Raw genomic sequence first — 15702 nt, forward strand, 5'->3', positions numbered from 1 at the left:
GCTTGAATGCAGCTGAGTTCCTTGCCATTGAGAAATGGGTTGCTAAGAACCCATGGCATGCGGTGACATTACAAATTATCACTTTATCACCTATGGTTGATTACAGGAAGGCCTACTGAAGTAAATGTCATGTGGGCCAAAGTGGCAGCTACACTTGACAAATATGGCAGTGGTGCTGACTCAAAGATTGTGGAATGGGATGGATTTTTCTGAGTGAACAGGAATGTTAACAAAATCAAAATAGACAGCTCTACCTTTTAAACTTTCAAGTTATGATCAAAGAGATTGGAGAGCTTCCATAGGAGTATTAAAAGAATCTCTTCCTTCTTAAAACAATGGGGCTGACATTGTCAAAAATGAACCAAAAATTGGTAAAAAAAAAAAAAAAAAAAGCGGGAGTTCCTCATGTAGATAGTGCACTTTTTAGGGAAAGAGTGGTACCTCAAAACTGAATGGGAAATCAGGATTCACATGAAGCTGAGAATCTTGAACCCGCTTTGAATCTCCTGGCCAGTGGAAGTAGCTTCACTTATCTGTTTGAGAAGACCAGAATTCTATTGCTTCAGAACATTGTAATAACCTTAATGTTGGCAGGCACCATGCTAAGGGAAGCCATTCTTCTCAAGACCTCCTCCCCTCAATCTCCCCTTGTTGACAAAAACTCATAACTAGGATCAGAATTCAGCATTCTGCAAAGTCAGACCCAGAAGGAGATAATTTATAACCCCAAACAATGAGTGACCCTTAATCTAATCACTGGAAGGCTTTTAAGGAGGATTCAGAAGAGACAGTCACTTTTCCTGCTTTCGTCAGTGAGCCTCTCCTGTGGAGTTTGTCCAGACCCTTCTTGGGAGTCGCCAACTTCACAGCCTGCCCTACAGATTTTGGACTCTTCCATTCCCACGGTTTTCCAGCCAGCCTCTCCTGAGAGTTCACTGAGGAATTTCACTAGAGTTACCAGCTTGCAGCCTGCCCTATAGACCTTGGACCCTTACGTTCCTATGGTTGCCCAGCCAGCCTGTCCTGAGAGTTCACTGAGCACTTTCATAGGCGTTACCAGTTTGCAGCCTGCCTTACAGACCTTGAACTCTACATTACCACAGTTATGTGAGACACTTTTATGAATTTTATATCTATGGATATCTCCTGCTGATTCTGTTTCTGTAGAGAATCCTAACTAATATAAGATGTAAGCCACATATGATGGGAAATACTACCACTGAAATGGGCTCCCTGATTTTAGTGGGTATGATGGGTTTCTGGAGTATCAGAGGACAAGTGGGCTTGACCAACAAAGAAAAGTTGGACACATTTATTGAAAGGGCAATGAGGGCAAAATCAGAATGTTTTGAGCCACTAATTGGTCTGTTTTCCTAGAAAGGAACTATGTGAGTAGACTAAACATGTGGCTTGCAATATGTAATGTCAACAATTCAGGAATGGTGGCCAAAAATTTTATCTAAGTTGCCACAAGGGAGAGTCATGCAATCACGACTTCCCAATCAGTAGCCCACAGGACAAGTACTTAAAAGGAAGGACTCTGGAGCACTGCTCCAAGTATATTCTGTAAATTTTCTTTCAATCTTTCCCTAACAAGGCACCTGACTGTTTAGTAAAGTAAATGAGCACTGGAGGACAGGAAATACCCAGACATTTTGAAAACTAGATACTGACTCTAAACTGATGCTAATTCCTGAGACCCCAATGCCACTGTGGCCTATCAATTAAAAGGGGATTTAGGGGGGCCAGGTGATAGATGAAGTTTTAATCCCAGTTCAAGTTCACAGTGGACCTAGTAATTCCAGGGAGCCACTCTATGGTTATCAAGTTTCAGAATACATAATTGGAATAGACATACATGTAAACTGGCCCAATCCCCACATTGACTCTCTGACAGCCATCCCTACCAGAATAGCAAACCCAAACAATACCACATTCCTGGGTGAAATGCAGAGATTAATCCAATTGTGAAAGACCTGAAAGATGCTGGGTACTAATACTCACCACATTCCATTTAACTCCTTTGGTTTGTCTGTGCAAAAGACAAAGCATGGAGAACAACTGGATAGTGGAAACTTAATTACATGATGACTCCAACTGTTACTGGTGTCCCAGATGAAGTATTTTTACTAGTGCCAAAGATAGTCCCTGGCATTTGTTATCCAGCTATTAATCTCATTAACACATTTTTTCCTTCACAATTTTCAAGGACTACCAGAAGCAGTTTGCTTTTGTTATCTGGCAGTAGCCTTTCATAATCTTGCCTCAGGGGTTCATGGAATCTTTTGTTTTATGCTATAATACAGTCCATAGAAATCTTGTCTGTCCATAGAAATCTTGACTGACATTGCACTGAATATCATGCTGGTCCACTACATTAATGACATTATGCTGTTTGGAGCTGAGGAGCAGTAAGTAGGAACGTACTTTAATTTAGTAATGTATCAACCAGAGGGTGGAAGATAAACTCCATGAAACTTTTTTCTTGAAGTCTGAAACATGTTGAGATACCCTCTCCAAGTGAAAGAGCCCTTGCTACAGCTCACACAACCAACCACTATAAAAAGGAACTATACTGAGTGAGTTCTTTCTGGGTTTAGAGGCAATATATACCACATTTGATTGTGCTATATTGGAGTATAGAGTAGATGTATATTCAAATTTATAAGAAATTGTCAACCAGGCTTCCAATGCAATTATATCATTTTATACTCTAGCCAGCAATGTATTAAACATTCCAGTTTTTCCAACTCCTCACCAACACTTGATATTGTCAGACATTTGATAATGTCTTTCTAGTGGTGAGAAATGATGTCTCAAAGTGGTTTCACTTTTCAGTTCCTGATAAGGAACGGGAATGAATGGCCTTTGTTAGCCGTTTGTATAACTTCCTTTTGAACTGTCTACTTAAGCTGTTAGGCCATTTTTGCTAGGTTATCTTTTTATTTTTCAGTTGTAGGAGATATTTATATATTCTAAATATGAGTCTATCATCAGATACATGTGCGGCAAACATTTTCCAGTCTTTGGTTGCCCATTCATTTTTTTTTTTCTTTGCATGGGCAGGCACCTGGAATCAAACTCAGGTCTCCGGCATGGCAGGCGAGAACTCTACCTCCTGAGACACCGTGGACCACCCTGCCCATTCATTTTATTAACGTGTTCATGACTGGAAATGTTTAATTTGATGCTGTCAATTTTTTTTTCTTAGCGATTTTTGTGTTCTAACAAATATTTGCCTACCCTAAGATAAGAGAGATAGTCTCCTTTGTTTATTTCTAGAAGCTTTGCTGTCCTGTCTTATGTGCTCATTTATGGCTATTGTATATCCCCCAAAATGTATTTGTTTTTCCAAGTGAATCTTTTTTTTTTTTTTCCAATTGAATCTTGTATGGGGCAGACCTATTGCTGGGTGGGATCTTTTTGATTAAGTTGTTTCCATGGAGATGTGACCCATCCAATTGTGGGTGGGACCTTTTGATTAGGTGGTTTCCATGGAGATGTGTCTTCACCCTTTCAAGGTGGGTCTTAATCCACTTACCAGGGTCCTTTAAGAGGGAACCATTTTGGAAAAAGCTTGAGAGCTGACACCAACAGAGACGTTTGGAGATGTAGAAAGAAAATGCTTCCTAGGGAAGCTATTTGAAACCCAAAACCAAAAGACCAGCAGACAACAGACTTCTCAGCTGACAGATGTGTTTCAGACATCGTTGGCCTTTCTTGAGTCAAGGTATCTTTCTCTGGATGCCTTCCTTCAAATATTAGTTTCGACATATGGCCTTGGAACTGTAAACTTGTAACTCCCTTTATTTTCTAGTATATTGTATTCTGGCAGCATTAGCAAACTAAAATAGCTTATATGCTCGAGTCTATAATCTACCTCAAAGTAGGTTTTATTGTAAGAGTTGAAGTAGGTTTTATTTTGTACACAGATATTCTATTATTCCAGCACCTTTTGTAAGACTGTTTTACAAATGAAATGACTAGGTGCCTTGCTGAAAACTTATTGCCCATGCGGTCTATTTGAAATAGATCTTTCCATTCAATGTCTATCTTTACATCAATACCATGTCTTGATTACCTCTCTGATGAATTTTGAAACAGGTATAAATTTTCAACTTTTTTTCTCAGTCAGATTGTTTTGGCTAAAATAGATCCTTTTGCTTTTCTATATAAATTTTTATTTGCTTGTCAATTTTCTCAAATTTTTGTGACTTACAGTGGGATTGTGTTGACTTGAAAATAAATTTGGGGAAAATTTGTATCTTAATACTGAATTGTTCAATCCATAAACTAAGCCTATCTCCCTATTTAGTTGTTACAAAAAGGTTCTCAGCAAACTTTGTAATATTTAGAGACCTTGAATTCCTTTCATAACATTTAGTACCAAGTTTTTTCAAGTGTCTTTGATACTATTATAAATGGAAATTCTTTAAAGTTTCACTTTCCAATAGTTTATTTCTATATAAAGAAATGCAATTCAATTTTTCACCATTAAGAAAGATGCTTGTTAGTTCCTCTTTTGGCTTGGAAAGGAAAGTCACGATAGCTCCTTTCTGTTTCTGGTTACAACTAAAAACTCTGGGAAAAAAATACAAAGGAGCAACTTTTTTTTTTTTCATTTTAGATGGGCAGGCACCGGGAATTGAACCCGAGTCCTCTAGCATGGCAGGCAAGCATTCTTGCCTGCTGAGCCACCATGGCCTGCCCCAAAAGAGCAACTATTTAAGGACTCCAAAAAGTAAACAAAAGTAGGCAGTGAACTTAAAAAGAGATCAACAGAATGTATTGAATCACAATAACATGGTGTGTATCCTGTGTGTGTGTATATTAGATTTTAAAAATAAACAGAGCCTCAGAGACCAATGGGATGACATAAAAAAAACCAACACTGTAGACCCACAAGGTAAAGAGATTTAGGGGTAAGAAAAATATTGTAGAAATTGTGAAAATAGTCCAGATTTGGTGAAAGACAAAATTTACAATTTCAGTCATCTGAATTCAGAAAATACCACCTCCAAAGATGCAAACCATATTAATAGGTCACTCAATTGCTACTCAATCCTAATACCATTCACAATGCCCCAAGTTTTCCCAGCTACCATGCCACCCATTGCTGTAACCCAAGGCCTTCCTCCCACAGCCTCACTGAACCCTAAATCTGTACCAAACCTCTTTCCTGACCACCGATGATGGCAACTTTTGACTCTTGCCATTGTTAGGGGTGGGCCAGTTCTCAAGTGTTCCAACCACCCCCCAGAAACACATTGGTGATACACTGTTTCCCATATTTGTACTCATGTTTTCATAGCCCTCATGGATAAGAGAGCCAAGGCTGGGGGCGGGGGGGCATTCCATATTGGCAATACATTGCCTCTCAGACCTCACATATTACAATTAAAGTCTATCATATTCCTAGGTTCATAGAGTAGGCACATAATGCCATAACTGTCCAACTTGCTCACATTCATCAAATTAACTCAAGCAATACTCCCATCACAGAAAATCTCAACAGGCCCTTACACTCTGTGCCTAAATTCATGGACTCCCAATGCCACAGACCCTAACCCAAACCCTAACTTCCAAATGTAACCTTTGTATTCTATCCCCTTGTTACAAGTGTCATGGCTAGTGGAGATCCATACAAAGGGTTGGCCACCCCTTCTCTGTCAAATTGACTTTATTTGGCTATTGACCTAGTCTGCCTACACAAACTGCTTTGCTCTCACAATAACTGATACATATGTGGGCCTACTCTTGGTTTATCCTTCCCAGTATGCTACTTCCACTATCACCATTATAGGCATCACCAAAACTTGAATAGTTCCTTTTTTGGGTCCCCAGCTATCACTGACTTGGATCAATTGAGGCATAGGCCTTACCACAAGGCATTATTTGGAATTTCCATTTGTTCAATCAACCACAGATAGCAGGCTTGATAGAGAAATTATGGCTTACTGAAGGATGCCCCCTAAAATGACAAAATGCACAATGGTTTTCCAAATGGGTCTTTCTTTTGTTCATTCTTAGTTACCTTGAACTTTCAATCTTTAGGTCCTAAAAGACAACTTGTGAATATGAAAATAGAACCCCTTTCTTGTCTCTCTAAAATATGCAGATAGACCTCCCTTTCACACTTAACTCAAATCACCATTCTGCTATTTCAATCCCTGTATAATTTGTGCAGACTAGCACCCAGATGTACGGCAGATAATAGAATGAGACCTACTGAAAAGTGAAGGTTTTGACCCCACAAGCAGGGAATTCTATATTCTATTAAGAAAGCTCTCTACAAAAGCCCACTGTTCTTCTCCAACATGACATAACATAAAAGGTTGGCTAACTGTAGGTCTCTCTTTGAAGGAACAGAAGCCTTAGCCCTTGGTCCCAAACTTAAAACTATGTGGATCTTCTTGAAGGAAAGGAACATCTTAAATTAGTTTCCAGCACTAAGAGTCCTAAATAGGATGCCAACTCTGGCTCCACCCCATTACAAGAGCTGTAAATCAATGCACATGATGCTCATCATAATAAATGGGCACCCCCAGTATGCCAAGGTCTACACACCAAAGACCTGATTATGTCATTGTGGAGCATTCTGACTCTATTTGGCTTGGTCATGCCTCATTTGGTTTATGTCCTGGGTCTAGAATTCTACCTCAATGCCTAGGGCTTCCTTTCACCACCACCATCATCTCCACTTGTCTTGAGCATTCAAGTCAGTTCAAAGCTTCCCCATGAGAAATTACCTGGTAACTTCTGGAGGCATAAGGATGAAGACAAACTATGGACCTGCATGTGCAGTGCTCCTTTAGGCTACTTATAGCCTACATATGATGCATATGTGCTCCCCAACATGTATTCAAATACACCCCAGATCATCTGTTGGTCTTCAGCCACACTTGCAATAACTTCTCAAATGTGGAACTTTGCCTTAAGGTCTTATGACTAGCCCAGGACCCATATTAGGAGTCTTCATTGCCTACTATACTAGGGTATTTGCAGGTATGATCCACAAGTCAGGTGGAGAAGAAAGTGCCAAATTGTCCATGGTTATGAACACTCAATATTGCAAAGATGTCAATTTCCCCCAAACTCCTCTATATATTCAATGCAATCCCAATAAGATTTTCCTTTTTTTTTAAGAAATTATAAAGTTAATTCTAAAAATTATGGAAAGGCAAGCGAATTAGAATACTCAGAATAATTCTGGAAGAGGAATGGAATTGGAGGAGTTACACTTCCTGACTTTAAGACTTACTACATAAAGCTAAAAGTTGAAGTGGTTGGTATAGTACAGGCAAAATGATAAACACATAGATTAATGGCACCAAACAGAGGCCAGAAAAAGACTCACACATGTATGGTCAATGGATTTTCCACAAAGGTGCAAAGACAGTTCAATAATGAAAGGATAGTCAGTAGACATTCTTATGAAAAACAAATGGACTTTGACCCACACCTCATACTTGATATAAAGATCAACTTGAAATGGATCATAAAGCTAAATGTAAAACCTAAAACCATAAAACTTTCCGATAAAAGCATAGAAGAAAAATCATTATGACCTTGGATTTAGGCAGAGTTCTTATATCTGAAACCAAAAGCAAAACCAAGGATAAAAACTGCTAAATTGAACTTCATCAAAATTTTAAAACACCTGCTTTGTAATAAATGGTGTTGATGGAATAAAAAGACAAGCCATATAGTAGGATAAAATATTTGTAAAGCATGTATCTGACAAAGGACGTGTATCCAGAACATATAAAGAACTCTCAAAAATGAGTAACAAGAAAACAATCCGATTTAAAAAAAAAGAGATTGAACAATTCACCAAAGAAAATAAAGATATATATGGTAGCAAATAAGCATATATAAAGATGCTCAAAATAATCATTACAGAAATTGAAACTCAAGTGAGATAACACTGTAGACTTATTAGAAATACTAAAAACAAAACTCTGGCATGTCAAATGCTTAGGGAAGATAAGGAACAACACTGATGGTGGGAATGCAAAATTGTACAGTCACTTTAGAAAAGCTTGCCAGTTTCTCATAAAGTTAGACACACTCTTACTATACAACCTAGCAATCTCACTGCAAGACAAAAGAAAACTTATGTTCAGGCACAAACATGTATGTGAATGTCTATAGTTGCTTTCTTCATAAATATTATCAAACTGGAAACCCAAATGTTTTAACTGGTAAATAGATAAACTATGGTACATCTATAAAACAGAATAATATTCAACAAAAAAAGGAATGACTACTGACACATACAAAAAGATGGATGATTCTCGGAAGTATTAAGCTAAGTGAAAAAAGCCAGACTGTATGACTTCATTTATAAGACACTCTGGAAAAGGCAAGTTATACAGACAGAAAAGGGGTCAGTGGTAGCTAAGGTCTGGTGATAAGGAAAGGGGTGAACACAAAGGAGCAAATAACCAGGGGAAGGGGATACTGGAACTGGCATAGGTGGGGGTAGTTACATGACAGCAACATCTGCCAAAACTCAGAACAATACATTCTAGAGGGTCGATTTTACTGTATATTAAATTTTTCCTTAAGTAAAAAAAGTATCATCAGCTTGCAGGATTTTTACAGATATCTTTTATCTCACTGAGGAATTTTATATTATGAATAAATGCGGAATTTTATCAAATGCTTTCTCTGCATCTATTGAGATATCTACTTAAAAGAATCCAGACCCGAAAGAGTACATACTGAACCCATAATGAAGTTCAAGTGCAGGCCTAACTAATTTGTGGTTACAAAAATCATAATACTTGTCGCCATTGGAGATGGGATTGATTGGAAATTTGCACAAGGAAACTTTCTGGTATAATAGATTTATATATATCAGTGAAGATTATAACAAGGTATACATATTTACCAAAATTCGTGAAACTGTAAACTTGGGATTTCATTCATTGCATGCAAATTATACCCCAATAAAGTACTGTTAGCATACAAAAATGATGGTCACAACCCACTTCACTGATTTTCTGGACTCACTAATGAGTTGCAACCTGCAGTCTGATAAACACAAGTTCACAGGACCTGCACGTTTGGGAAAGTAAGTTCATGTATCTAACTTAGGTGTGTCCCAAGCCTTGCAAAATTCCTCTTCTGAGTACAATTTTATAGAAATTTTTAGAGATGAAGTAAATAAAATTTCAAATATGAATGTTCTCCCTTTTACTCAGATAACAATTAATGAAATCAGACAATATGTTAGGCACTGAAAAGGCAGAATAGATTTGGCAGTCAACAAAGTTTCTATCTCCTCACAGCTGATAAATCTAGTGGAATATTTCAATTTTGACATTTCCATCTCTGTACTTTTGATTAACTTTCAATCAGACCCATCCTTCATAAGGTCTGTCTTCTATGTTATATTTGCTAAGTGTCATGGCTCTAAATGGAGCTCTGTAACTCCAATCTCACAAGGCTTCTCTGTTACGTGGTCTCCTGACGATTGTGATACATTGGCTCTGACTGAAATACTGACTCTCGTATGAAACAAATATTTTGTTTCCTATGACAGTTCTGATAATTGTTATATTTCAGGACTCACTGCAAGGTTTATACAATTTTATACCGCTTCTTTCCTGTATGAATTCTCTGATGAAGTAAAGTCTTTATCACTCTCTTCATCAGCGTGAACTCGCTGATGAATTATTAGACTTGAACTCCAACTGAAGCCTTTCCCACACTCCTCACATTTGTATGGTTTTTCTCCAGTGTGGACTCTCTGATGAGCTTGAAGGTATGAACTCCAACTGAAGACCTTCCCACACTCCTCACATTTGTATGGTTTCTCCCCAGTGTGGACCCTCTGATGAGCCTGAAGATATGATCTCTGTCTGAAACGCTTCCCACATACATCACATCGATATGGTTTCTCTCCAGTGTGGACTCCACGATGAGCCAGAAAATTTGAGGCCCTGCAGAAGCCCTTCCCACACTCCTCACATTGGTATGGTTTCTCTCCGGTATGGCATCTCTGATGGGCTTGAAGCTGTGAACCTACACTGAAACCCTTACCACACTCTGCACATTGATATGGTTTCTCTCCAGTGTGGACTCTCTGATGGACCTGAAGACTTGAGAACTGACTAAAGGCCTTCCCACACTTCTCACATTTATAGGGCTTCTCTCCTGTGTGGATTCTACAATGAACATTAAGATCTGAACTACGACTGAAACCCTTCCCACATGTTCCACATTTGTATGGTTTTTCTCCAGTGTGGCCTCTTTGATGGGCCAGAAGATTTGAGGCCTGACTGAAACCCTTACCACATTCCTCACATTTATAAGGCTTTTCTCCTGTATGGACTCGAAAATGAATGTTAAAATCTGAGCTACGACTGAAGCCCTTACCACATGTATCACACTGATAAGGTTTCTCTCCAGTGTGACCTCTCTGATGGTCTAGAAGATTTGAGGCCCGACAAAAGCCCTTCCCACACTCTTCACATTTGTATGGTTTCTCTCCAGTGTGGCTTATCTGATGGGCTTGAAGGTGTGAACCCACACTAAAGCCCTTTCCACACTCCTCACATTTATAAGGTTTCTCTCCCGTGTGAATTCTACAATGAATGTTAAGGTGTGAACTATAACTAAAGCCCTTACCGCACGCATTGCATTTATATGGTTTCTCTCCAGTGTGGATTCGTTGATGAGCCTGTAGTCGTGAACGCCAACTGAAGCCTTTCCCACACTCTTCACATTTATAAGGTTTATTTCCAGTGTGAACTCTCTGATGGACTTGAAGATATGAATTCTGACTGAAGCCCACTCCACATTCCTCACATTTATAGGGTTTCTCTCCTGGGTGGACTACTAGATGGGCTTGATAATGTGTGCTCTTCCTGATATTCCTCCCACACTCCTCATATTTATCTGGATTATCTCTAGTGTTGGCTCTCTGATGATGATGAAGATATAACCTTTGACTGAAGCCCTTACACAATGCATCATATTCGTATGATTTCTCTCTACTGTGGATTCTCTGATGGGCCTGAAGAGTTGAAAACCGACGGAAGGTATTATCACATTTTTCACATTTATATGGCTTCTCTCCTGCATGGATGTTCGGATTAATTTGAAAATGAGAACTCCAAATGAAATCTTTTCCACACTCATTCTCTTTGTAGGGTTTTTCTCCAGTGTGGATTCTCTGATAAATTTGCAAATGTGAACTCTGATTAAGGCCTTTGCAAAAGTCCTTTTCTTTATAGAATTCCTCACTTGGTTTTTGCAACTGAGAACTAGTTCCTTTAGTATTTATCATGGAATCCTGACCCCTGGTTAACTCCCTTGAAACTTCTTGCCAGATTTGTGAGCAGAAAAGCTCTTCATGTGACAGGTATCGTAATCCTATTTCTGGAAGAGTCTCCATCTCATTTAAATTTTTATCTCCTAAAAAGATAAAGAGAATTCAGAGATGAGGCCAGAGAATACCTTGATCAAAGATTTCAAGATTTTAAACTTAGACCCACAGTTTAAGGCTTTATTGAACAAGGAAAAGGTTTGATTTTTCTTTATCATGTATCATGCTATCTAGTCTACATGACTCCAGAAACCAGAGGTGGTCCACATGGTTCTCATCCACTAAGTATTATTGGGACCTATTTAGAATCATACTAAGCTATATAGGAGAAACTTCATGACTGCAGAGCAAGAAAACAAGAAACTGTACCCAAATGCCTCCTCTTCTTTTATTGTTAAATAGCTTTCCATGATTCTACCTACTGCATGCACATCTGAACAAAGTGGCCCTGCTTAAAAGGTATAGCAAAACTCTTACAGGCAGATTATCCAAAGGCATCTCCTGGAAAAGATGAAAAACTCTGCTTTGAATTATTTTATTGGAGCTTTACCCCAATGTTTTGAAGCACTGGATTGGTTGAAAAGACTAGCATGGCTGGGAGAAAATACCTTAGCATCTAAGTACCTAAAGTTCAAAGGGTAAGAAGAAATTCTTCACTTCTTGGTGGGAAATATCCTCCATGGGGACTACTGGGGAAAGACGTTTAAAGTAACAACATACACTGGTCTAAAACTTAACAGTAATTGAAGTCTTTGCACTCTCCAGAAAATAAAGGTGAAAAGTTAGAAGTAATCTTTTCCCACAGAGAAAGAATTTATAAGGAGAAAATAAGCAGGACATAGTATAAATTCTCAAAGTCAAAACTGGAAAGAAGATATGTTCTGCCTGAACTATCTTCCACCAATTAGTCATATGATTTGCTTCTCACATCTTTTCTGGTCTCTTTTCAAATAATACTTCATCAGTGAGGCCTCTCTCACCACCCACTATCAAATAATAAATTCTCCCCATCCACATACACTCCTGGTAACTTTCATTCACCTTACCTTGTTTTGTTTTTACATAGCACATACTGCAATTTGATTTGACATATATACATATCATTCCTTTATCATTTACGTCTTCTCCCACCATAATGCAATAGCATTTTATATTGTTCCAACTTTATTACCACTTCCAGTGTTCCCATCCTAAGTGTTTAATAAATATATGTGAATGAAGAAATGAAACCCAGTTTGACTTCCTTGTGAGAATTTGAGCCAAGTCACAAAAATAAAAGTGCTTTCTCAATTTTTTCCATAATAGGAAAGAGATTAGAAACAGCAATTTTGCTGTGTTGAAAGGCTTACTAGATGTAGGGCTAAACTAAATGGACGTTACTAATTACAGAATCATAGGTACTAAGAATCATTTAGGAAGAAAAAACAAACAAACAAAAAACAAGTAAGGTACAAAAGTGGAAGAAGTATTGATTGCTTTAGAAATTTTTGTACTCTCTCCCTACATGTGTAGGTAAATTTTTTAACCTACAAAAATTTAAATTTTGAAAATTTTTCCTTTTTCAAGTAGGAGTGAATATTTAGAGGCTTGGGAATAATGTTGACTCTGAAAGCAGAGTGTGCAAAATTGATGGATGTAGATAAATTGTCCTCTATGGGCCACACCATTATTGTTCAAACTGAAAGTTGGGACTCATTAGTGAGTTTGAAATAAACTTAGTGCCTTATGACAAGCATTAAGGAACAGAAAAAATATTATAGGTGATTTGTACTCAGTTAAAGTTATCTCTGCATGAAATGCTTGTTAAAGTTATACACACGTGCATAAGCACAGACACACATACACACATACATGCTTTTGTATTGTTTAGGACATAAAATTTATTTCTTACTGTAACTCATGCTCAAAAAAGTTGAAAGCTACTGTCCTAAATGGTTAAGAAGGTACCAATTTCTTAAATTGTTTAAATGGAAAGTTAAGCAGTCATGGTGGAAACTTGGAAAAAATAATAGCTATATATAGATGTGTTCTACTTAAGTTCATGCAGAGTTTGTAGTTTCTATACATATTTCACAAAACTTATCATTTTTATCTTCCTGAGAAGCTGTCAGTTTGGGAAGTGCAATTTCCTGATTTCTACCAGGGTATAATTTCACTAATTGAAAATGATATTTTGGTCAATATAGGCTAAGGGTCACAGTGAGCTGTGAGCAGTTTCAGGGGTGCCTTTAGCAATCAGCAGAAGACATCAAGACCAAAATTTAAAACTACCAAACTGCCCCTTTTGACAATTGCTTCTCCAACCACAACCAGACCAGGAACTGCTAGAGAACTACCTGGACTTCCACTGCTGCAATGACTGCTAAAAGGGTGGTGTCTTCATGTGTGAATGGTACCAATGTGTGATAAGTCCCTCTGCCCCAGATACTGAGTGTCAGCCTGGAACAACCTCAGGGAAGAAAACAGATTTCCTGGGAAGATATGAACTGGCCCACTCCATTTCTCCTGTGTCCTCCATCTTTCTTCCAGAGTGATAAAGGGGAACCTGAGTACATGGTGACCTTTCACCCTGGTATCCTGAATCATGACTTTAACTAATAATAAAAATGTACTGGAAAAGTGAAAAAAAAAAAAAAAGGAAGCTATTTAGGTCTTTATTAGAAAGAAGGGAACGTTATCTAAAATCTATCTTCTTTAACATTTACCTGCTTAATAGCTTATTTTGTAGAAAATACAAGTATAGTCATAAACACCATATTTTAAAATAAGGATGTCTAAAAAGACAAGAGATACTCTTTTTGGAAGAGATGAAAAGGGTGCCATAAAGGAAATCTTTGAAGGGAAAGACAAATTTGAAACCTAGTTATATTCCAGTAATTTGTTTCCTGATAGAATATGCAAATATTCAGACCTACTTGAAAAGTGACTATTAAAATCTTCATTCTACAAAGCAGTTCTTTCCCAATAAGCATAATTCACTACTAAAGGATATAAGAAAGCATATAAAAGGAAAATGATACTTGATGCAGTCATAATGGCAAAGCTAAAGCTTTCTTTAGATGTGGGTAAATGGAGAGATATATATCCAAAAAATTGTAATAATAAATTACAATTAGATTACATATCCATCAGGGGAAAAAACACGAAAAGCTATTTCTTCATCACATATTCTTGTTAACTACCTTTTAGATAGCTCCATTACTAATGGAATGAAGCCCATGTAACCATCAACTCATTCATTCATTCAACAAATAGTTACTGTACACCTGCCCTCTGCCAGGCCTGTTCTATACAATGAGGAAATAACAATAAAAAAAATAGAAGTTCTCTTTTCCTGAGATCACATTCCAGTGGGAATGAGTGAGATAAACAGTAAATAAAAATAAATGTTAACAGGGTGAGCAGTGATAAGTGCTTAGATGCAAAATAAGACAGAGAAAGGGAAAGGAGAGTGAACGAAGAGGAAGGTTTTATAAATACAGTAGTCATGGAAAGGCTTTCTTATGAGTTATATCTAAGAAGAGAATGAAATGAAGTATGGAAGGAGCCAAGAGGATCATAGAGTGAAATAACAGTCCAGACAAGAGAAAAATTAGAATGATGATGCAGAAGCATCCTTGATATAGTAAAGAGGATGGAACAAACTGCAAACAGGAAAGTAACAGGCCATGTATACAGAGGGAGGAGCAAACCATATAAGACAGTATAAACCACTTCTGGGACCCTGGATTTTACTGAGTCAAATAAGAAGCTACTGGGGATTTTGAGCAGAGAAATGACATAATCTGACTAACTCCTCAAAAGAAACACTACAAGTGGAGAATCAATTGTAAAAGAATAAGGTAAAAGAGTGAGAGCAGTACGAGGACTGCTGTGGTATCTGTGACCAACTGTTGGCTGAGAACAGTGCCATTGCTGTGGAGGTGACAAAAAAGCAGGAGAGGCTACCAGTTGCCCAGTTGCAAGACTCTCACCTGAACAGCTTTGGGTTGCTGTCTTCATCATCCAAAGCTTTCCTTCTCTCTCCAACTGAGGCATTACATCTGAGGTGATGGATTGATGCCCTGTTAAAAGGACAAAAGTTTAATATTAGTATAGTAAAGGTAAAAATTACTAAAAAATTGTGGTTCCACTACATAATCTTCCGGACATCAAAATTAATGCATTTCAAACTTTAATCATGAACCATTGGAGGAAATTTATTTTATAGGACATGCAGACATGAATATGAATTATCAAAAAGAAGTCTATTTTATCATACCTCTCCACTGTCTTTCACATTATTCTCAGCAATAAGCCATAGTTTTGCTGCAATGTGCAGTTATTATCAACAGCTCTGATATTTTCATTTTTAAAAATGCAGA

At 37.7% G+C, this 15702-nt stretch overlaps 1 protein-coding gene and 1 pseudogene across 3 annotated transcripts in view; one reads left to right on the forward strand and one right to left on the reverse strand.

Annotated features, from left to right (window-relative positions):
* Positions 1-375: 375 nt before the first annotated feature.
* ZNF45 (zinc finger protein 45) overlaps positions 376-15702 on the reverse strand; it is a 31913-nt gene continuing 16586 nt past the window's right edge. For all 3 annotated transcript variants that reach the window (XM_077131576.1, XM_077131575.1, XM_077131578.1), the window contains 2 exons: positions 15313-15402; positions 376-11427 (listed from right to left, as the gene is read on the reverse strand). In XM_077131576.1, the coding sequence (XP_076987691.1) occupies positions 9599-11427; positions 15313-15402 (1919 nt within the window). In that variant the 3' untranslated portion in view covers positions 376-9598. The remainder of the gene's footprint in view (positions 11428-15312; positions 15403-15702) is intronic.
* On the forward strand, positions 11453-13823 carry LOC143659958 (cytochrome c oxidase subunit 6B1 pseudogene; annotated as a pseudogene).

The sequence above is a fragment of the Tamandua tetradactyla genome, chromosome 16, assembly GCF_023851605.1.
Source record: "Tamandua tetradactyla isolate mTamTet1 chromosome 16, mTamTet1.pri, whole genome shotgun sequence".
NCBI classification, from domain to species: domain Eukaryota; kingdom Metazoa; phylum Chordata; class Mammalia; order Pilosa; family Myrmecophagidae; genus Tamandua; species Tamandua tetradactyla.